Consider the following 23,735-nt stretch of genomic DNA (forward strand, 5'->3'; position numbering starts at 1 on the left):
TTCAAAAGGGATTTTTATGCATTTGTGTTTCCTTTAAAAAAAAAACAATACAAGCACAAATGGACAAAAAAAATTACCTAAAAAGCAACCACATAAGGAATTGTGAAGGTAACAAATTAAAGACTGTTAATCAGATAAAGACCTTATGTAAGAGATTGTGTTCCTTTTTATGGTTTAAATATTGGTTCTTGTGTTCTAGAAAGGGTTGTTTTTATTTCTTGATTTGTTTCACTTTCCCCATCCAAGGGTCAAAAGTTATCAGGAGAGGGGCCCCTGGGTGGCTCAGTCGGTTAAGCGTCCGACTTTGGCTCAGGTCATGATCTCACAGTTCATGAGTTCATGAGGTAGAGCCCCGCATCAGGTTCTGTGCTGACAGCTCAGAGCTGGAGACTGCTTCAGATTCTGTGTCTCCTTCTCTCTCTGCTCCTCCCCTGCTCATGCTGTCTTTTTCCTTCAAAAATAAATAAAAACATTAAAAAAAAATTTTTTTTAGGTTATCAGGAGACAGGTAATTTAAATGGCATATAAATATGGTTATAGAGGCAAGTTAAAAACAAAATCCCTATTTATTACCCAAAATTAAAGAACAGACTAGGAGACGGATGAGATGGATGAACTTAAAAGTCAAATGATCACATCTAGAGAAGGTTAAATATATTTGCCTACAGGCAAAACACCCTACTGTTACAAGGCCTAATCCTTAGGAAGCTACAGCTCCTCTGGGTGAAAATCATAGCACCTGCCCTAAAACCAAAGAGTCAACTCAAGTAAAGACTAATGAATATTAATTAAAGATTTGCTTGGATGTTGACCTTTCCTTTTTGTTTATCTGTGCGCACAGTCTGTTTAAACAGAGCTGAAAATGTTGACTACGCTAATTTGTAAAACAATAAATCCTACACTCTGGCTACTCTGAACCACTTAAACAACAATATGTATTAGAAAATGGTACAAGACACACATTAATCACTTTAGTCAATCTGGGATCAAACTTAGGTTTAAGGTTTATTATGCTTAAGGAAGGAAAGAGATTCTGAAAAAATTCCAAGATACCCATTCTAAGAGTTTATTAAATTTATTAAATTAAAATTAAAATTTTGAGATCAGTAAAAAGCAAGAAAGAGTTCCATGCTACCAGAGAACCTGTTCATAATAGAATTCCCTTGATATTATGATCAATTTGGCAAAAAAGAGTACAGGTAACTGAGAAACTGTCTACACTGAATCTAGGCTATTATTATTCTTTTAATTCAAGCATAATTAACATACAGTGTTGTATTAGTTTTAGGTGTACAATATAATGATTCAACAACTCTATACATTAATCCATTGCTCATCAAGTATATTTTTATTTTGCCCATCCCCCCACCCACCACCCCTCTGGCAATCACCAGATTATTCTCTATATTTAAGAGTCTGTTCTGGGTACCTGAGTGGCTCAGTTGGTTAAGAATCGGACTTTGGCTCAGGTCATGGTCTCATGGTTTGTGGGTTCGAGCCCCGTGTTGGGCTCTGTGCTGACAACTCAGAGCCTGGAGCCTGCTTCAGATTCTGTGTCTCCCTCTCTCTCTGCCTCTCCCCTGCTCATGCTCTCTTTCTCAGTCTCCCAAAAATAAATAAATGTTAAAAAAAAAAAAAAGGGGGGGGGGGGCGCCTGGGTGGCGCAGTCGGTTAAGCGTCCGACTTCAGCCAGGTCACGATCTCGCGGTCCGTGAGTTCGAGCCCCGCGTCAGGCTCTGGGCTGATGGCTCGGAGCCTGGAGCCTGTTTCCGATCCTGTGTCTCCCTCTCTCTCTGCCCCTCCCCCGTTCATGCTCTGTCTCTCTCTGTCCCAAAAATAAATTAAAAAACGTTGAAAAAAAAATTTAAAAAAAAAAAAAAAAGAGTCTGTTCCTTGTTTCTTTTTGGTTTGTTCATTTGTTTGGCTCCTTAAATTGCATATATGAGTGAAATCATTGGTATTTGTCTTTTTCTGAGTGATTTATTTTACTTAGCATTATACCTTCTAGGTCCATCCATATTGTTGCAAATTGTAAGATTTCATTCTTTTTTATGGCTGAATATTATTCCATAGTGTATATATACCACATCTTCTTTATCCATTCATCTATAGATGGACACTTAGGTTGCTTCCATATCATGGCTATTGTAAATAATGCTGCAATAAACATAGGGGTGCATGTGTCTTTTCGAATTACTGTTTTCGTTTTCTTTCGGTAAATACCCAATAGGGAATTAATGGATCATATGGTAATTCTATTAACTTTCTGGGGAGCCTCCACAGTTTTCCACAGTGGCTGCACCAGTGTGCATCCCCACCAACAATGCACAAGATTTCCTTTTTCTCCACATCCTACCAACACTTGTTATTTCTTACACATTTTTGATTTTAGCCATTCTGAAAGGTATATAGTAATATCTCATTGTAGTTTTATTATTTTTTTAAATATTATTTTGAGAGAGAGAGAGTGAGAGAGAGAGAGACAGAGAGAATCCCAAGTAGGCTCCATGCTGTTAGCATGGAGCTCAATGTGGGGCTCAATCTCACAAACTGTGAGATAACGACCTGAGCCGAAATCAAGAGCAGGAAGTTTAACTGACTGAGCCACCCAGGTGCCCCTCTCACTGTGTTGTTTTGTTTTGTTTTGTTTTTTAATTTTTTTTTTTCCAACGTTTATTTATTTTTGGGACAGAGAGAGACAGAGCATGAACGGGGAAGGGGCAGAGAAAGAGGGAAACACAGAATCGGAAACAGGCTCCAAGCTCCAAGCCATCAGCCCAGAGCCTGACGCGGGGCTCGAACTCACGGACCGCGAGATCGTGACCTGGCTGAAGTCGGACGCTTAACCGACTGCGCCACCCAGGCGCCCCTCACTGTGGTTTTAATTCACATTTCTCTAATTAGTGAAGTTGAGCATCTTTTCATGTGTTTGTTGGCCATCCTTTCTTTGTAGAAGTGTCTATTTAAGTCCTGTGTCCATTTTTAAATTGGATTGTGTTTTTTGCTGTTGAGTTGTGTAAGTTCTTTATATACTTTGGATATTAACCCCTTATTGGATATATCATTTGCAAATATCTTCTCGCATTTAGTAGGTTCCCTTTTTGTTTTGTTGATGGTTTCCTTTGCTGTCCGGAAGACTTTTATTTTGGTGTAGTCCCCATGGTTTAATTTTGCTTTTGTTTCCCTCACCTGAGGAGACAGATCTAGAAAAATGTTTCCTTCGGTCACAGAAATTACTGCCTATGTTTTCTTCTAGGAATTTTATGGTTTCAGGTCTCATATTTAGGTCTTTAATCCATTTTGGGTTTATTTTTGTATAAGAAAGAGGTCGTTTCATTCTTTTGCATGTAGCTATACAGTTTTCCAACACAAAACCATGGGTTTATTCCTGGACCATCTAATCAGTTCCATTGATCTATGTGCCTATTTTTGTGCCAGTGCCACACTATCTAATTACTACAGCTGTGTAGTATATTTGGAAATATGGGATTGTGTACCTCCAACTTTGTTCTTATTTTTCAAGACTGCTTTGGCTATTCAGGGTCTTTGGTGGTTCCATACATATTTTAGGATTGTTTGTTCTAGTTCTGTGAAAAATGCAGTTGGTATTCTGATAGGGATTACATTAAATCTGTAGATTGCTTTGGGTGGTATGGACATTTTAATAAATGGGTTCTTCCAATCCAAAGGCATGGAATATCTTCCCATGTTTTTGCTGTCCTTAATTTCTTTCATCAGCATTTTATAGTTTCCAGAGTACAGGTATTTCACCTCCTTGGTTAAGTTTATGCCTAGGTATATTATGGTGTGGTACAATTGTAAATGATATTGTCTTAATTTAACTTTCTGCCACTTACTTATTAGTGTATAGAAACGAAACAGATTTCTATATATTAATTTTATATCCTACAATTTTACTGAGTCCATTTATTCTGGTAGTTTTTTGGTGGAGTCTTTAGTGTTTTCTATATATAGTATGTCAGTTGCAAACACTCAAAGTTTTACTTCTTCCTAACTTGGATGCCTTTCATTTCTTTTTCTTGTCTGACTGCTGTACCCAGGAAAGTGGAGAGAATGGATATCCTTGTCTTGTTCCTAATCTTAGAGGAAAAGCTTTGTTTTTCACCACTGAGTATGATGTTAGCCACAGGTTTTTCATATACGGCCTTTATGTTGAAGTATGTTCCCTCTAAACCTACTTTGTTGAGAGTTTTTATCAGGAATGGATATTGTATCTTGTCAAATGCTTCTTCTGTATCTACTGAGGTGATCATATGGTTTTTATCCTTTTTCTTGTTAATGTGATGCATTATGTTAATTCATTTGTATTCAGTATTCACAAATACTGAACTATCCTTGCATCCCTGGAAAAATTCCCTCTTGATCAAGATGAATCATTTTTTAATGTATTGTTGGATTCAGTTTGTTAGTAGGTTGTTGAGGATGTCTACATCTATGTTCATCAGAGATACTGGCCTGTAGTTTTCTTTGTTTGCAGTGTCTTCTTCTGGTTTTGGTATCAGGGTAATGCTAGCCTTATAGAACAAATTTGGAAACTTTCCTTTTTCTTCTATTTTTTGGAATAGTTTAAGAAGAATAAGTAGTAACTATTTGGCAGAATTCACCTGTGAATCCATCTGGTTCTGAATTTTTGTTTGTTGGGAATTTTTTGATTACTGTTTCAATTTCATTGCTAGTAAGGGGTCTGTTTAAATTTTTTATTTCTTCCTCATTCAGTTTTGGAAGGTTACAGGTTTCTAGGAACTAATACATTTCTTCTAGATTGTCTAATTTGTTGGCATATAATTTTTCATACTATTCTCTTCTAATGCTTTTTATTTCTGTGGTGTCAATTATTTCTCCTTCATTCCTGATTTGAGTCCTTTCTCTTCCTTTTCTTGAGGAGTCTGACTGAAGGTTTATCGATTTTATTGATTTTTTCAAACAACCATCTCCTAGTTTCCTGGATTGATTCTTTTTTGGTTGTTGTCTTTTTTTTAAGTCTCTATTTCTTTTTGCTCTAATCTTTACTATTTCCTTCCTTCTACCAGCTTTGTGCTTTTTTTTTTTTCCTAGCTCATTTAGGTGTAAGGTTAGGTAGAGATTTTACTTGCTTCCTGAGTTAAGTCTCAGGAAGGTATTGCTATAATTTTCCCTCTTAGAACAGCACTGCTGCATCCAACTCTGTCTAAATGCTCTAATCAAAACAACACAGGGTAACTGAAAGGACAAAAAAAGCAAGAGCCACCTATATGCTGCCCATAAGGAACTCACTTCAGACCTAAAGATGTGCAGCCTGAAAATGAAGGGATGCAAAAACATTTACCATGCAAATGGAAGCAAAAATAAAGATGGGGTAGCAATACTTACAATGGACAAAACAGACATTAAAACAAAGATCATGACAAGAGACAAAAATGGGCACTGGCTAATGATAAAGGAAACTATCCAACAAGAGGATATTACAATTGTAAATATTTATGCACCCAACGTGGCAGCACCTAAATACATAAAGCAACTATTAACACACATTAAGGAAGAAACTGACAGTAGTTCAATAACAGCAAGGAACAACACCCTGCTTACATCAGTGGATATATCATCCAGGTAGAAAATCCATCAGGAGCTTTGAATGACACATAGGACCGAATGCTTTTTTTTTTTTTTTTTTTAGTATATGAAATTTATTGTCAAACTGGTTTCTATACAACACCCAGCGCTCATCCCAAAAGATGCCCTCGTCAATACCCATTACCTCCCACCCCCCATCAACCCTCAGTTTGTTCTCAGTTTTTAAGAGTCTCTTATGCTTTGGCTCTCTCCCACTCTAACCTCTTTTTTAGACTGAATGCTTTTTAACAGATATATGCAGAACATTCCATTCAGAATATACTAAAACAGCAGAATACACATTTTTGTCAAGTGTTCTCCAGAATATATCACGTTAGGCCTAAATTCAAAAAAACTGAAATCATATGCATCTTTTCTGACCACAATGGTATGAAACTAGAAATGAATCACAAGAAAAAAAGCTGGAAAAGAACATAAATACATGGAGGCTAAATAACATGCTCCTAAATAATGAATGGGTTAACCAAGTAATCAAAAAGGAAATCAAAAACAAGGTGACAAATGAAAATGAAAACACAGTTGTTTTCATTTTGCCTACCAAAATCTTGCGGATGCAGCAAAAGCTGTTCTAACAGGGAAGATTATAGCTGTATAGGCCTACCCCAAGAAGCAAGAAAAATCCCAAACCTAACCTTATACCTTAAGGAGCCAGATAAAGAACAGAGCCCAAAGCCAGTAGAAGGAAGGAATCTAGGCTGCTCTTATAAAACAATCCTGTAAATATTATTTCACTAATAGCTTTATAGCACAAAAGCAGTATCTGCTAACTTTATCCATAAGCTTCTACCAAAGTTACACTAAAGCAATAAGGTAGCTAAAGGTACGTATGGTCTTTTTTTCCAAATTTTCAGCCCTGAAAAGATTTCTAGCCTCATCTGGGGACATAAACAACTTTCAAATTTATCAGTTGAGAAGGTCTTCACCAATGGGGACCCTGGGTGGCTCAGTTGGTTAAGAGCCCACCTCTTGATTTGGGCTCAGGTCATATCTCGCAGTTTTTCGTGAGTTCGGACCCCACATTGGACTCTCTGCTGACAGTGCGGAACCTGCTTGGGATTCTCTCTCTCTCTTTCTCCCTCTGTCTCTACCCTCTCCCACTCATGCTTATGTCTCCCACTCATGTCTCTCTTTCAAAATAAATAAACTAAAAAGTTTAAAAAAAAAAAAGTCTTCATCATTTTCTAAAGCTGTTATCTTACCTACTTCCCAAATTAGAACACAGAAGAGCCCTTCACCTATTATGTATGTGGTCACTGGTATTCAGATGGAGACCCCAGGGCATTATAGTAAGTTTGCAAAATGCATACCAAGTTCTTTTCTAGGCTATAACAACAGGAGGAAGACCAACTCTGTCTAAAAGAGTTACTTCTCACTCAAAACCTAGTTCACCTGCTTACCTCCCATGATGTATTGGCAAGTGTTTGCGATGGATTCCATGACTTCCTTCCACAAAAGCATTGGGAGGCTTATGGTATACCGAGGCCAAAGATCCAATGTGGCATATTAGCTCATCCAGCAGAGTTGGCTCAATAAGATCTGTCTCCTCAGAGATCAGTGGCTTCTCAGACAAGACTACTTCTTTGGCTGTGACAGGGTCCGTTGAGAGAAGGCGCCAATAAATATAGCCCCGGTCTCGAAGGTCAGGATTATCAGAATCCTAATGAAAGGCAAGGGTAAGAAGGTTTAAATGGAAGTTTTCTCCATACAGAAACCCAACCTGTTAGATTTATATTAAGGCAATGCTGTAGTGGTTTATAAAGTTGGCTGTTAAGATATTTAAACTCAACACAGTTTTATTTTAATACAGTCATAATTCTGTAATCTCTAATGTTCCAAAGAACTTAAATATAAATCGAGATGGGTTAGTTCTAAGACTAAATTTCAAGGGAAGATGGGAAATGGAAAATAAAAGTTTAATTTGATAGAAATTAACTCCTTGAGACAGCCTTGGAACATCAAAATAATTCTTTAAAAAAATTTTTTTTAATGTTTATTTTTGAGAGAGTGAGCAAGGGTACATGCGTGTGAGCAGGGGAGGGGCAGAGATAGAGGGGGAGGGAGACACAGAACCCGAAGCAGGCTCCAGGCTCTGAGCTGTCAGCACAGAGCCTGATGCAGGGCTCGAACTCACGAACCATGATATCATGACCTGAGCCAAAGTTGGGACACTTAACCGACTGAGCCACTCGGGTGCCTCCCCCAAAAATGTTTTTTAACTGCTATAAACATCAGCAGGATTATTCATGAAATAGATTTTAAAAACATTTCACCCATACCTTCTTTCTTCATTCAAATATTTATTAAGTATCTCCTATGGAGACAATGGCTAGGCCCTGGAAATAAAGAGATAAGACACATAGTGCCTGACTTTAACAAGTCCAGAATACTAATTATTACAATACAGTATGAGAGGTACTACTATCTAAAATAATAAATGACTGTTAAGGAGAGCGTGGAACTAAACATTTCCCAAAGGGGTGACCTTTTAATTTAGTGGTCTTGTTTTTTCTGTGGTAGTTTTAAAATAATTTTTATTCATACTCATGGCTAAAAAAAAATTCATCAATGCTATATCACAATTAGAAGTTTGTAACATATCGGAGTGCCTGGGTAGCTGCCAGTTGAGCGTCTGACTCTCGATTTCTGCTCAGGTCATAATCCCAGGGTCATGGGATTGAACCCCCTGTCAAGCTCCCCACGAGGTATGAAGCCTGCTTGGGATTCTCTCTCTCTCTCCCTCTGCCCCTTTCCCCTACTCATGCTTGCTCTCTCAAAAAAAAAAAAAAATTTGTAATATAAAAATAAGTCTCTGGGGCACCTGACTGACTCAGTTGGTAGAGCACAGGACTCTTGATGACGGGGTTGTGCATTCAAGCCCCACACTAGGTGTGTAAAAACAAAATCTTAAAAAAATAATTTTTTTGTGTGTTAAGGACAAAATCTTTAAACATATGTATATATTTTAATAAAAATAAATAAAAATTTTAAATCTCCCCCAAACATCCAACCCTTCCCCACTTTACATCCCCAGGATAGCCATTTTAACAGTGTGGTTATGTGTCCTTCCAGAGAGCTCCTAAGCATACATATATCCATTTTATATAAAACCAATTTCACATTATATATACTCCTCTGCAAGGTATTTTCCACACTGGCATATACACCTGCAAACTTCCCCAGTATATACAGCACTGCAACATTATTTACTAGTGCCCTATCAATGGACATTTAGGTTGTTGCCTCTTTCTCCCTCCTTCCTGCCACTCATGCATTCATTTATGTGAACATCACAAAGTAGCGATAAATATCCTGGTATCTACCTCTCAGAGTATGTCTATATGATGGCATTCCAGCTGTTTTAGTGCCACAACAGTAAGTCGCTGTTTCAGTATCTGTATTTAAAATACACATACAAAAATATTTTCTTCAAAAGTAGGCCAATTTGAGGGCTTCCATGTGAGTTTCTAAGTAAGCAGATAAATTGGTTCATGAGTTAGCCACTTAAGGCACTTAACACCCAGCTTAATAAACACTAGCAATGACCCAGATGGTTTTGACTACATGGTTTCCTATGGTTTTTCTTAGTCATGTATTGTTTAATTTGTGCCCACAGTGGACCACTGGTTAAAAACAAGAAAGCATAAGGGTGCGCCCCTGGGTGGCTCAGCTGGTTAAGCGTCCGACTTTGGGTCAGGTCATGATCTCATGGTTCTTGAGTTTGAGCCCCACAATGGCCTCTGTGCCAATAGCTCAGAGCCTGGAGCCTGCTTCAGATTCTGTGTCTCCCTCTCTCTGCCCCTCCCCTGCCCACTCACTCTCAAACAAATAAAAATTTTAAAAAGCATAAGGAACACTGCAATACAGCAAGTTAGTTAACAGAATATCAAAATGGTAAATATAACTCAAAAGAATCTTGATCACATTCATAGGTTGTGTTACATAGCATATAAAAATGTTTGTAGTGTTTGAAATGCCAGGGTTAAAAAAGGGAAACAGTGATAATATTCAATTTACATAAGGTGTTTTGTTTTTGAGAAGTCCGGTAATTGGTTTATAAATAGGCTGAAATATTATTTTATTTGGAAACAAAGTTTGAACATCACAAAACATAAGTTGACTTTTTTTAATGTTTATTTTTAAGAGAGAGTGCCCACACGCGCATGAGCTGGGGAGGGGCAGAGAAATAGAAGATCCAAAGCAGGCTCCCCACTGACAGCAGAGAGCCTGATATAAGGCTTAAACGCAGGAACCGAACTGTGAGATCATGACTTGAGCTGAAGTCTGACGCTTTAACTGACTGAGCCACCCAGGCACCCAAAACAAGTTGATTTTTTAAAAGAATAGACTACCAGTTTTTTGACGTATCAGGTCAGGAAAGCAATCCCACCTCAGCTTTTGTTGATACATAAAAGTTAAATCTTAATTTATATATTCAATCCCCAAAGCACACCATTTAAAATTTGTATGCTAATTATGCTTTTTATTATACACAATTAAAATGAATACTGCACATCACTTGCCCAGGAAAATTCAGTCTTCTGCCTTCATAGATTAGTAATATTGTTGAGGTATTAAACTATAATACAATTTAATAATGTATGGATGAAAACTGACTACTTTTTACTTCAAATTATTTCTCTTTTCCATTATGTACATACTTAACCAAATGCAAAATTAATTAATTAATTAATTCCTGTGGGGATTCACAAAACTATGTACATCTATGATAGAAGTTTGGAGTCCCCCTATACTCCACAAATTCAAAACACGGCAATAAGGCAAAATGCTACATATAGAATCCCTGGATTAAAGGGTATATGCACCGTAAATCTTTATAGACACACACTTTAAAAATATGGTCCTGTGAGAAATGAGTGCAAATTTTCCAAAGCCTGAAGCTAAAGAACAGGCAAGGATCTTCACTGTTCGAACATCGCTATTCTGAGGGCTGATTTGTTAGGCTTACTGTAAGCTGGTCAACACTGCCTCACTATTTATATGGAGGCCACAAAAAATCAGGCCCAGTCAAGACATGTGACATAAAAATCGAAACTTTTTATGATTTTAAGGTGCCATTCCATGTTTGGTGATTTCGGAAAATTTGGTTTTGGATCTGCTTTTCTGTTAGCCCCCCTAGTTCCTGGCCAGGATCTGGGAAAATAGTACATTTCTTTTTTTTTTTTTTTTTCAGTCATCTTTATTGAGATAAAACTGACATATAACATTGTTTAAATTTCAGATGTACAATGTGTTGTTTGGTATGCTTATATATTGCAAAATAATTACTGGTGTAGCATTAACTAATATATTCACCATGTCACTTAATTACCATTTCTTTCTTGTAGTGAGAACATTTAGGATCTATTCTTTTAGCAACTTTCAAGTATATAACACAGTAGTAACCATAATCATTATGATGAGCATTAGATCCCTAGAACTTATCCATCTTCTAACTGGAGGCTTGTATCCTTGACCACTATCTCCCCATTCCCCATCACCCCCCAGCTCCTGGTAACCACCATCCTACTCTGTTTCTATGAATTTGGCATTTTTATGTTGCACGTAGAAGTGAAACTAACAGCATTGGCTTTCTTTACCTGACTTATCTTCCTTAGCATAGTGCCTGTAGGGTCCATCCATGTTGTTGCAAACCACAGGATTTCCTTCTTTCTCATGGCAGAGTAACATTCTATTGTGTGTGTGAGTATGTATGTGTGAATACCACATTTTTTATTAACAGGAGTGTGACTGGTTTTTTTTTTTAATGTTTATTTATTTTTGAGAGACAGAGACAGAGACAAAGCATGAGTGGGGGAGGGGCAGAGAGAGAGGGAGACAAAATCTGAAGCCGGCTCCAGGCTCTGAGCTGTAAATACAGAGCCTGATGCGGGACTCAGACTCATGAACCGTGAGATCATGACCTGACCCAAAGTTGGATGCTTAACTGACTGAGCCACCCAGGTGCCCCAGAAAAAATAGTACATTTCTAAAAATTTAAGAGCTTCCAAAATAATTACCAGGCATGCTCGAAAACAGTAAACTGTACTATGCATCAACATTATAACATACCAGGAAAGTCACTCAGTGGCAGATTCTAGGGCCACATCACAGAAATTTTCATTATGTCAGGATCAGGCCCAGGAATTTACATTTCCAGCAAGCAGCACAGGTGATTTTGATGATGGTGTTCTCTAGCTCATAGAGAAGTCTTCATCTTAATTTTTCTTGAACATACTATACAGGGTAATTATTAAAGTCTGGACACTTCTGTGTGTATTCTTAACTGATTGCTCTATAACTACCAAAGCAGAGAAGACAAACCTTTGAAATGAAGCCTTGGATTCAAGGGTTCATTTCCTTTTCCTGTAATAATATTTCTAATTAACCACCATTTTATTTAAAGTTAGAAGCACAGAGGCACCTGGGTGGCTCAGTCAATTGAGAGGCTGACTTCAGCCGGCTTCGGATCTCATGGTTCTTGAGTTCGAGCCCCACATCGGGCTCTGTGCTAACAGCTCAGAGCTTGGAACCTGTTTCGAATTCTGTGTCTCCCTCTCTCTGCTCCCTCCCCACTTGCACTCTGCCTCTCTCTCTCTCAAAAATTAACATAAAAAATGTTTTTATTTAATAAAAATAAAGTTAGAAGCATAAATATTTCACATTACTTCACTGAATTATCAGCACAGGTTAAAAAAAACACACAAAAAAACCCAGTATTAATTAACTCTATTGTTGAAATGGGAAAGGAACAGTATTAAAAAGAAATTTGCTCAGGCATGTCTCGAACCAGGGATGTAGCAGAAATAGAACTCCCATCACCCAATTCAAATGAACACAACTTAGGGATGCTTGGGTGGCTCAGTTGTTTAAGCATCTGACTTCGGCTCAGATCATGATCTCACGTTTTGTGAGTTCAATCCCAGCATCAGGCTCTGCACTAGAAGTGCAGAGCCTGCCTGGGATTCTCTCTCACCTCCTCTGTCTCTGTCCCTCCCGGACTCAGGCTTTGTCCTTCTCTCAAAATAAATCAACTTAAAAAAAAAATTAAAAATAAATAAACTTAATTAACACAACTTAGCAGATCACACTGCCCTCAACTGAAATTGGTACCTAATAAGTTATTAGGTTCCTAATATTGGTACCTAACAAGTTATTAGGTTCGTATTTCACAAACTTGGAGGGTAGGGGTGGGGGGCACAAAACAGAGAAAAAAACTTACAGTGGAAAAGACTTATATACCAATGTGCTCTTCTTTTATGGTAACTCCTCAGATCTCATTAACTGGACAGAAAAGGGTTGGCTAGAAAAACTGCTTAATAATTATTTACAACCAAATATGAAATAATCACCTACAATGATCTTAAAACCACTAAGTTCGCTTGCATGTACTGGCTTATGCACAATAGTGCTTCAGAGAGGGAAAGCAAGGAGTACGCAGTCTCAAAGTCATCCCTGACCTTCAGGCTAGAGAAGCAGCACAGCATGATAGATAACAACAAAGACTCTGGAGCCAGGCTACCTGGGTTTGACTCCTCACTCTGCCACATACTAACTGGGCCTATGTCTCAGTTTCCTTATCTATAAAACGGGAATAATAACAGTATCAACCATTACTGAGATTAAATTAACGTGTAAAGTCCTTACAAGAATGCCTGGTACATAGTAAGCACAATAAAAATGGTTATTATTAAAGATTTTATACTAGTCCTTATACAAAAAGTCTCAATCAGGAATATCTGATGGTCTACTTATACCCTGTCCTAGTCCCAGAAAAGGACTTAGCAAAGCTTACAAAAATGCATCCAGGACTAGAGAGCATAAATCAGAACTAGAAACAGAAAAATGCATGCCACAATGACCTACACATTTTCTACAAGAGATCCTTAAATTTGACTCTAAAGTTTCCAACTCATATGAGCATGAAATCTAGTTACATAAGCCATTCAGAGGGTCAGTTAACTACATACCTACCAATGCTTAGGAGAATCCAAAACTGGTTAGGAATTTGTTTGATGAAACCTCATAAAGAAAAAAAAACATACAATGGAATAACAAATGACTCTGACAACAGATCCAAATAGGATAGTTTCTCATGACAACCCTACTATTAGATGAATGTATTGGTATAATTTAGTAAATGTAACTTAATTAAGGGTCAGGTACAATGCAGTCTAGATACCCAGCTCTCTACCAGTCTGGCTTGATTCAGTGGCGAATTTTATCTGTAAGAACAGAGAGTCCTTGTATTATTTAAGCAATCCTCCCTAAACACTTTATCTCAGGCAAATTTTGATAAATAACAGGAGATAATCTGACAAGAATCCAAAATACAGCTCTCTTGTGACGCCTTTGAAATACAGACCCATAGGCCTTCAACAGACCATGGAGATGGAGATAGGGTTGAGAACCGGTGACTACAATGGAACCTACCAAGGACACTTGCTTGATTTTAAGACTATCCCTATCTAGAGATAAGCAGGGAGAGAGCAAGGCCCAAATTCTCTTTAGAAACTTGTTGTAAATCCACCTTAACACAGATACAAATGGGTGATCAAGGGTCTACACTAAGAAGTCTAAAAGGCTCGGGCACTGGGGTGGCTTTGTTGGCTAAGTGGCTGACTTTGGCTCAGGTCATGATCTTGAGATCCTTGAGTTGTAGCCCTGCATCGGGCTCGGTGCTGACACCTTAGAGCCTGGAGCCTGCTTTAGCTTCTATGTTTCCCTCTCTCTCTCTTTGTCTGCCCCTCTCCCATTCACGCTTTCTATTTCTCTCTCTCAAAAATAAAGATTAAAAAATTAAAAAAAAAAAAGTCTAGAATGCTCAATTCAATACAGGTATTAAATAACCACTGCCTTGATGGTTATAGAAATTGCTTTGCTTCAGGCAAAGGAAGATGTTTAAAAGGGAATTTTTTTTAAAGAAACATTTCAAAGAATGCTTACAAATATATATTAAAGGATGTAAAATTAATAATAGGAAAGATAACAGATAAAAGTACTATGAAAAGATTTCAAATTTTGATTATCTACCACTATACAGAGATGAATAAGAAATATGGTAAACTGAGTATCTAAATCCGATTCCATGTGTCGACACACACCTGAACTTCTGACGGCCTGCTATAGCCAGCCAGTTCTCAAATTCAATTAAGAACATAACGAAATTATGATGAATTGATGATTGCTATACTAGTTACAGTAGATAAAATAATTGTTTTGATTTCTGTGGACCTAAGATGGTGACAATAAATCTGTGGCCTCCAGTTGCCACATTTCTGAAATCAGAACTCATCCTAGGGAGGACCAAAAATATCGAATAATTAAGGAGGCAGCAAAAGCACTTTAAAATTACTTAAAGAGAAAGGCAATCAATTCTAGAAGGTAGAAAGAACAATATCGGAGACCTTTGTTGAGGCATTTACCAATATTAAATCATTGTACTTTCATTTAGAAGGTGAAATTAAGTCACCCAGAAGGAGTGAGACTTAAGTGAGTCACCCAGTACTGTGAGACTCAATGTCATTTTCACACTGTAGGTCATTCATTAAAAGTAAAATATCTAAGTTAAGCCCATCTAAGTTCAACAGAAACTGGAGCCAGTTCATTTAAAAGCCACCGAACTATAATTCGATGTTATATGTATAAGAGGCACTATTTTTATATTTTAACAGGATCTAAAGACTGCGCCCTTTCCAATTAAAATCTTCCCAAATGAGGGGTGCCACACTGGCTTAGTCGGTGGGGCATGTGACTCTTGACCTTGGGGTTGTGAGTTCAAGCCCCAACTTGGGCATAGGGCCTACTTAAAATAATAAGTGAATAAATAAGTAAAAATAAATAAACAAATCCCCCCAATTGAATCTTCTCAGAGTTTCATGATCTCCTCAATATAAAAGCAGACAAATCAAACCCATGCTTTTTCTAGATTTCATACCTGTGTTGCCAAACTCAAGACTTGCTGTACCAGCTCCTGTGTTTCTGATGGTTTCTTGAGAAACAGCTTCACTATGGCAGTAAGCAGAGTGAGCTGCACCTATGGGGATGTAATTTAACAGATAAAGTGAAAAGCATTTACATTACTCCCTACCATTATTTCCAAAGTAGTGCTTACCCATCTACGAATTACTACCTGGTCTTTCTAAGCCTGGGTGGCTCAGCCAGTGGAGCATCAGACTCTTGGTTTTGGCTCAGGTCATGATCTCAAGGTTTGTGAATTTGAGCCCAGCATCAGGCTCCACACTGGCAGTACAGAGCCTACTTGGGGTTCTCTTTTTCCCTCTCTCTCTCTCTGCCCCTCTCCCTGCTCATTCTCTCTCTCTCTCAAAAATAAATTAATTAAAAAAACAACAACCCAAACTCACTAGCCTCTTGTCCCTAAATTGCATTTTTGGCACAAAAAGTTGCTTATTTATTAAATCCTTTATATTCATTTCCACCAAAAGATACAACTTGGGGAGAAATTAGGGAATTATCTGTCATACTAGGGCAAGAGCCAAAAAACAGTAAAACTATGCCAGATCACAGCTAATTAAAAATGGGCTGCTGAAGGGTGCCAGGGTGGCTCAGTTGGTTAAGCTCTGGTCATGATCTTGTGGTCCATGAGTTGGAGCCCCGTGTCAGGCTCTGTGCTGCCAGCTCAGAGCCTGGAGCCTGCTTCAGACTATCTCCCCATCTCTCTGCCCCTCCCTCACTCACACTGTTTCTCTCTCTCAAAAATAAATAAACATTAAAAACAATTTTTTTTAATGTAAAAAAAAATGGGCTGCTGAACCATACACAAAGCTATAGGCTTGTATGTGTTCCTTGTATAGGTCTATTAAAATTACTATGGTGGATTACATACATGACCTTCAATGTGCAATGAGTGCAAATGCCAGGGGAAAAGGGTTTTATAATTTATCTGCTTCTCTGTGCCCACAGTTCCAAGGTCAGGTCTCTCCATTTTGGTAGAGGAGAGACAGAAGATGGGAAGAAATCTAGCTATCCAGAGAATCTTTTCAAACTGCACATGCCAACCCTCACCGCAGCTCTAAGCAAAAACACCTGCTGGAATGAGCCACAACCATTATGAACAGGAATAGGTCATCATCTTCCAGTGACAGAAAATTAAAAAGTGCTAATTACTGCTCTCAGCCATTAGTTGTTAAAGTGTGGTTCTGGACCACTAGCAGCAGCAGCACCCTGAACCTGGTAAGAAATGAGAATGCTTAAGCCCATCTCAGACCCACTGAGTCAGAAACTCCAAGGGTGGGGCCAGCAACCTAACCTGTGCTTTAACAAACTCTAGGTTCACTAAAGTTTGAGAACCACTGGTCTAAGGCAGATTTGCTCCATAAGAAATCAGCACAATTGAAAAGGTCACAATTCTCAACACACACACACACACACACACACCCACACCCACACACACACCCTAAGTGCTCAACCTTTACTTTCCCTGAAAATTTCCCCAAAAGATCTGACACAGGACACAGGTGAGAACTTACCTGGGTGCTTTCATCATGAAAACCTTCCAGGAAGCTCTCCAGTAACTCATCTGCATTGTCAATTCTCTCAGCATATTCTCCCACAATCCAAATCATAGCTGCTCGAGCATCTGGTTCATCCAGCGAGTCTAAGTTCTCACACAGAGTGGCAATGATGCTTTCATACCTGATGTAACAAAATCAACTATAGTTATTGAGGGCACAACTGAGAAGTGTATTTAACAATGAAGGCTAAAAAAAAAAATGACCAACAAGGTACCCTAAACCAAACCACCAAACTATAAAGGCTTTTGGTTAAGAGAATGCACAAGCTCGGGGCGCCTGGGTGGCTCAGTTGGTTAAGCGTCTGACTTCAGATCAGGTCATGATCTCACGGTTTGTGAGTTTGAGCCCTGCGTCGGGCTCTGTGCTGAGCCTGGAGCCTGCTTCAGATTTGGTCTCCCTCTCTCTCTGTCTCTCAAAAATAAACATTAAAAAACTTTTAAATAAACAAAAGTTATTTTTCATAAGGTATCCATTTTAATAGGATTTTTAACAAAATATCCTATTATGACCAGTTACATTACAAAGAATAATTTATACCTAGCCAATTTCAAAGTGCCTTACACATTGCCTATATGGTTGGAAGAAGAGGGTAGAAGTACTTGTACATACTTGTTGGGGTATTTCCGAAAGATGTCCCTGATGACAACAATTGCCTCTTGGACCACATAATTCACTTTGGTCTGGATGAGATCAAGCAATGTGCTCACACAGCGCTCTGCAGATTGCTATGAAGAGGAACACAATAAATGACAAGTCAGACAATCTCTCCAATAATGCAACCTCAATATAAAAATAGCTATGTGACATACATGTGCACCAACTAAGCTAAACTAAAAGATCAGGCACCTAATTTGACCAAGCTACACTACAGGCTAGGCTATCTCATGGAGATACACAGAATTTCCAGATAAACCCCAAATTTTATTCATTGCAAAAATATACTTGACAAATGAGTTGGATCAAATGATAGTTGTATCATCTTGGATAGCCAAGAGAATAGAAATGAGAAGAAAGAATATGTCAAGGTAGGAGGAAAGAATAAGCCAAGGTAGATCTTTATCTGGAGTTCATGGCTTTAAACCTCTTGAAATGAGGGGTGCCTGGCTGGCTCAGCTAGAGGAGGAGCATGCAACTCTTGATCTCAGGGTAATGAGTTCAAGGCCCATGCTGAGTGTACAGATTACTTAAAATTAAAATCAACCAATAAAACAAACTTCCTGAAATGAAACTGCCAAATTGCATATGTGCATATAAGCATATTTTCCAGGGAGAGGATTCATAGCTTTCATTATATTTTCAAAGTTATCTGTGGCTCAAAAAACTCTTAAGGAAAATTTGCCATCTTTTGAACTATATAACTGAAAGTCTATGGCCTCAGATAAACTGCAATTTTCCACAGCCTTTAGTTCATCTATAAAATAGAATTGGATCTATTAACCTTTTATTAATGAAGGGAATATGGGAGAATACAAGTGATAAAACTAATGTACTGACACTCTAGGTCATAGTTTTTTAAAATTTTTTTAGCGTTTATTTATTTTTTGATAGAGACAGAGCATGAGTGGGGGAGGGGCAGAGAGAGAGGGAGACACAGAATCCGAAGCAGGCTCCAGGCTCTGAACTGACAGCACAGAGCCCGACGTGGGGCTCGAACCCACGAACTGTGAGATCATGACCTGAGCCGAAGTTGGATGCTTAACCTGCTGAGCCACCCAGGCATCCCTAGGTCATAGTTTTTAAAAAGGGAAAGGTTTCGGACAAGAGACCCTAAAAATCAAAGCCTAATTTATCATATCTCATGATGCACTCTGATGGGTCACTCCATTAGATGCCTCTTGATAAGATGCAATAGAAAGTACACAGCATTAAAAGAGATACTTTTGCCTAACACTGAATATGAACATTACCAACCCTCTAGATTTAATTATTTACAGGGGATGACAGAATGAGATAAACAACATCCCTAAACTACACCAGCAAAATCCAGACTCTGGAAAACTGTATAAACCTAATGATATAATCACTTCAATACATGGCACCTCAAGGAAGTAAGACTTAAGAAACATAGTAACCAAATGCAACATGTGAATCTTCTTTAGATTTTGATTTGAACAAGCCAACTATAAAAAGACAACTAGGGAAAATTGAACATGTTCTGGGTATTCAATGAGATAAAGGATTATTGTTAGTTGTTGGGTATAGTAATGGTATCATGACAATGTATTTTTTTAAGGACATACTCTATGATATACACATGGACTACTTTTGTAAGATCATATCTGGGATCTGCATTAAAATACAATAGCACTTGGGGCACCTGGGTGGCTCAGTCGGTTGGGCATCCGACTTTGGCTCAGCTTCCTGATCTTTGGGACTCAGCCCCATGGTGGGCTCTGTGCTGACAGCTCAGAGCCTGGATCCCGCTTTGGATTCTGTGTCTCCCTCTCTCTCGGTTCCTCCTCCACTCGCAATCTGTCTCTCTCTCAAAAATAAAGAAAGAATAAAAAAATTAAAAAAAAAAATACAGTAGCACTGGGGCACCTGAGTGGCTCAGTTGGTTAGGGGCCTGTTTTATTATTATTATTATTTTTTTTTAATGTTTGTTTATTTTTGAGAGAGAGAAACAGAGCATGAGAGGGGGAGGAGCACAGGGGGAGGAAGACAGGGTCTGAAGCAGGCTCCAGGTTCCGAGCTGTCAACACAGAGCCTGACGCAGAGCTCAAACCCACGAACCACAATATCATGACCTGAGCCCAAGTCGGACGCTTAACCGACTGAGCCACCCAGGTGCCCCAGGTGTCTGACTCTTGATCTCAGCTCAGGTCATGATCTCAGGGTTGTGAGTTCAAGGTTGGGCTCTGTGCTGGGCGTGAAGCCTACTTAAAAAACAAAAATACAATAGCACTTCATTCCCTTGAAGAGTAAGGGAGAAGATAAAAACAGCAACATGTTGATACTTGTTCAAAATGGATGATGTGTACACGACAGCTCATTAATCAATTTCACTTTAGTGTATGCCTGAAAACTTTGGAATATAATCTTTTAAAGGTACGAAGTTAAACCACTCCAAGCAATTTAATAAAAACAAAACTGCATCTTGAGGCTATATGATGATTCTGTTGCACCATGAAATGATTCTGCCATCTTTTATGTATTTTTTCCATTTTTGGATTCTATTTTATTCCTTTTCAGCCAGTAATTCCTGTGTGGTTACTGCAACAGCAAAATTAGAAAAATTTATCACATATAAGTTGTGATAAATTATAGAGTATGTAGGATATAGACTGCTGTAAGTTCTAAATTATCATAAATAACATTGGGGCGCCTGGGTGGCTCAGTTGGTTAAGTGTCTGACTTCGGCTCAGGTCATGATCTCACGGTTCATGGGTTCGATCCCTGAGTCGGGATCTGTGCTGACAGCTCGGAGCCTGGGGCCTGCTTCAGATTCTGTGTCTCCCTCTCTCTCCGATCCTCCACCACTCATGCGCTCTCTCTCTCTCTCTCTCTCTCTCTCTCTCTCTCTCTCTCAAATAAACATTAAAAATTTTTTAAATTATCATAAATAACATAAATGAAGTGTTTAACACAGAGTTTGATATGAAGTTAACATTTAGTGAGCCCTTTGTATCATTATTATAATAAAGACAAAAGGCTATTTCCCATGATGCATCAATATCTGAGAAATATTTAAGTCTGGAACAGTAATTTTTTTTAATCTTTATTTCTGAGAGAGAGAGAGAGAGAGAGAGCGAGCACGGCGGAGGAACAGAGAGAGAGGGAGACACAGAATCTGAAGCAGGCTCCAGGCCCTGAACCATCAGCACAGAGCCCAACGCGGGGCTCAAATCCACAAACTGTAAGATCATGACCTAAGCCAAAGTTGGACACTTAACTGACTGAGCCACCCAGGCGCCTCTGGAACAGTAATTTTTGAGCAAATTGTCATCTCAACCATATTGCTTTTGATTAAAGAGGAAAACACAAAACACCTACCATTAAAGCAGTATGGCAGAAGAACAAGATTAAACATCCAATCACTGTTCAGATAAAAAAAGTCCAGAAACAGAGAAATACAGAATATACACTTATAAAATTTAGTATAAGACAACATTTCCTACCAGTAAGGAAAAGATGGTTTGGTCTGGTGTTTGATCCTCACCCTCATATTTTTCACCAAAATTCTTTCTGTTTTAATTATTGAAAATATTGTTAAATGTAAAAAATAAAATCTTTGCCATAAAAGTAGAAAATAACAGTGGCTTTTATAGAAGTTTGAGGTGAAGCACAATCTTCTAGGTGCACCGCTAAAGAACCCCTGACAACAAAACAGAACTCACTAAACAAGGAAACGTAAACTTCTGTGAATCGCAACTTCAAATGAAATCAAAAGGAAAACAAATTGGGAAAACAACTGCTACAAAGTGAAGGATTAATATCTTTAATTATAAGAGATTTTTAAAAAATCATTGTGGAAAAGACAACTCATTGGAAAAAGGTGCACAGGACATGAACAAGTGATTCCAAATGGCTAATAAATGAAACAATGTTCACCTCCACTAGAGATCAGAAACTTGGTTATAAGGTCCTCTTTATGTCATTATTTGGAAAAAGAGCAGGAACTTTAAGGTCTTACAATAAGAGAAAGGCTAAATAAATTAGAAGCAATCACACATCATGTCTATAATCCACTAAAAAGGATATAAAATGCTAATAACACAGAAAAATGTCCATGCCTAATTCAATAAAAAAGGCAGACCACAAAAGTAAATAGCATTTTTAGAATCATCTCATTTTTGTAAAAAGTACACTGGTGTATGAAAGACTATATAGACAAAGATTTAAAATCATGTCCATATCATCTGTGGGAGGGTAGAACAGGGGTAGGAGAAAACAGTGTTTTATTTTCATTTAAATTAGCTTCTATAATTTTATGTAGCAAACACATATGGTTTTCCTAGCAGGAAAAATAATTTGTTTTTAAATTAAGGGATGAGACACATATCAGTATCTTACCCTGATCTGTAGTTAACACCACAGAACAGAAGACTGGGAAGTGAGAACTCAGTGCCTTAATCTCTCTGAAACAAATAAAATCAATTGACTAAGAAAGACCAGGGGTTTATCTCTTCCTTGAAGAAACAGGTATACCCTGTAAATACATATAACTTTGTCAATCACACCCCAATAAAGCTGGGGGAGGAGTGAAGTAAAATCTACTAAAAAATCAGGCAAAAGATAGGCAAAAGTTATGGAAAAAAACAGTACTATTGGACTGCCTTTCTAATGCTATTTATTGACTGAGCAGCTTACTGCTTAATCTTTAACCTAACCAACTTAATAACAAAATTATACATATTTTTTCACTTCAGAATACTTACAGCAACATAGAAACACTTATCTTTACAGTTATAAAAATACAACTCAAACTCTTAAAGACACCCTAAACTTGCTAGGTAGGCCCTTCTCTCGCAGCTTAGCATTAAACTAATATTCATTTATTTTTCATTTGTCATATCTCTGAAACCAACTACACATTAAAAAAGGTAAGAGGCCCTGAGAGAATGCAGCAGCATTCTTGAATGCAAGCAGCAGCTTGGTTCAGAGGCTATACAGAAAGTCTATTATAATTCCCTCACTGGTTCTTCCCCCTTCCCATGAATGCTTTATTAGAAACAGACCATCATTTCTTCTCTGGCCCTAATAAGTGTGTTTGGGCTAGGCACCTCTTTCCAACCAATAACCTTCGTGACTGAATCAGGTCTAGAAAAAGTGCTCCAGCAAATCCAGGCAACCTGAGATAAGAGAGCACTTGCTAGAAGGCTGATCTTACGTTTCCAAAGTTCATTCCTCACATGCTCTCGTATTCCTACCCCGGCATCCCAAGTCAAAGGAAGAAGTGAAAGCCATCAGAAGTTTATCCCTTCCAGACTATGGACTACTTTCCCATTAGTCACAATACATGGCATTAACAGCCTCTAGGAATACAGATGGAGAACACTTTCTAGTAATTTCAGTGATAGAAAATCTCTTTTAACTTTGGAATGAGAGATAATTTTGTATGACTCTAGAGCTTTGCAAAAGAAGTGAATAGGTGATGACAGACTGGCAATGAAAAGCACAAAATGACTCTTAATGCTACCAAAATCTCCGAAAATTATCTAATAGTAAGTGGATGGTTATACTTCAGTAAGAAAAGAATGTGAAGAATGGTGACAAAAGAGATGTATCAAGATCCAATAAATAGACTTTCTATTTCTCAGTGGAGTAACAGAGTGTATTAAATATCTGAACTCAGCGATCAGAACCAGAAGTAATTAACTTCTGGTTAAATGATTTATCAATGGTAACTGCACAAAGCAGCACTGTCTTAATAAAAGGAAGGCTAATTAGGAACGTGGCTTTCATAGATGCTTCTCTGACACAGCATCTGTTTCCTTCTGTTCCCATGAAGCACTGGACATACTGTGCAAATTATTTTAGTATCCTTGAGAAATCAGATGGTCCAATCCTCTGACTCTAAGCAGAACTGCATAGAGTCAAGTAGCAAGAACAAATACGGAGTTCTGAATCCAC

At 38.1% G+C, this 23,735-nt stretch overlaps 1 protein-coding gene across 4 annotated transcripts in view; it reads right to left on the reverse strand.

The window, feature by feature from the left end:
- AP2B1 (adaptor related protein complex 2 subunit beta 1) overlaps positions 1-23,735 on the reverse strand; it is a 127,717-nt gene that overhangs the window by 62,689 nt on the left and 41,293 nt on the right. For all 4 annotated transcript variants that reach the window (XM_040455189.1, XM_040455190.1, XM_040455188.1 and 1 more), the window contains 4 exons: positions 17,772-17,887; positions 17,118-17,283; positions 15,566-15,664; positions 7,029-7,288 (listed from right to left, as the gene is read on the reverse strand). In XM_040455189.1, the coding sequence (XP_040311123.1) occupies positions 7,029-7,288; positions 15,566-15,664; positions 17,118-17,283; positions 17,772-17,887 (641 nt within the window). The remainder of the gene's footprint in view (positions 1-7,028; positions 7,289-15,565; positions 15,665-17,117; positions 17,284-17,771; positions 17,888-23,735) is intronic.

Source organism: Herpailurus yagouaroundi, unplaced genomic scaffold (genome assembly GCF_014898765.1).
Source record: "Herpailurus yagouaroundi ecotype Mexico unplaced genomic scaffold, PumYag 215, whole genome shotgun sequence".
Classification (NCBI taxonomy): Eukaryota; Metazoa; Chordata; class Mammalia; order Carnivora; family Felidae; genus Herpailurus; species Herpailurus yagouaroundi.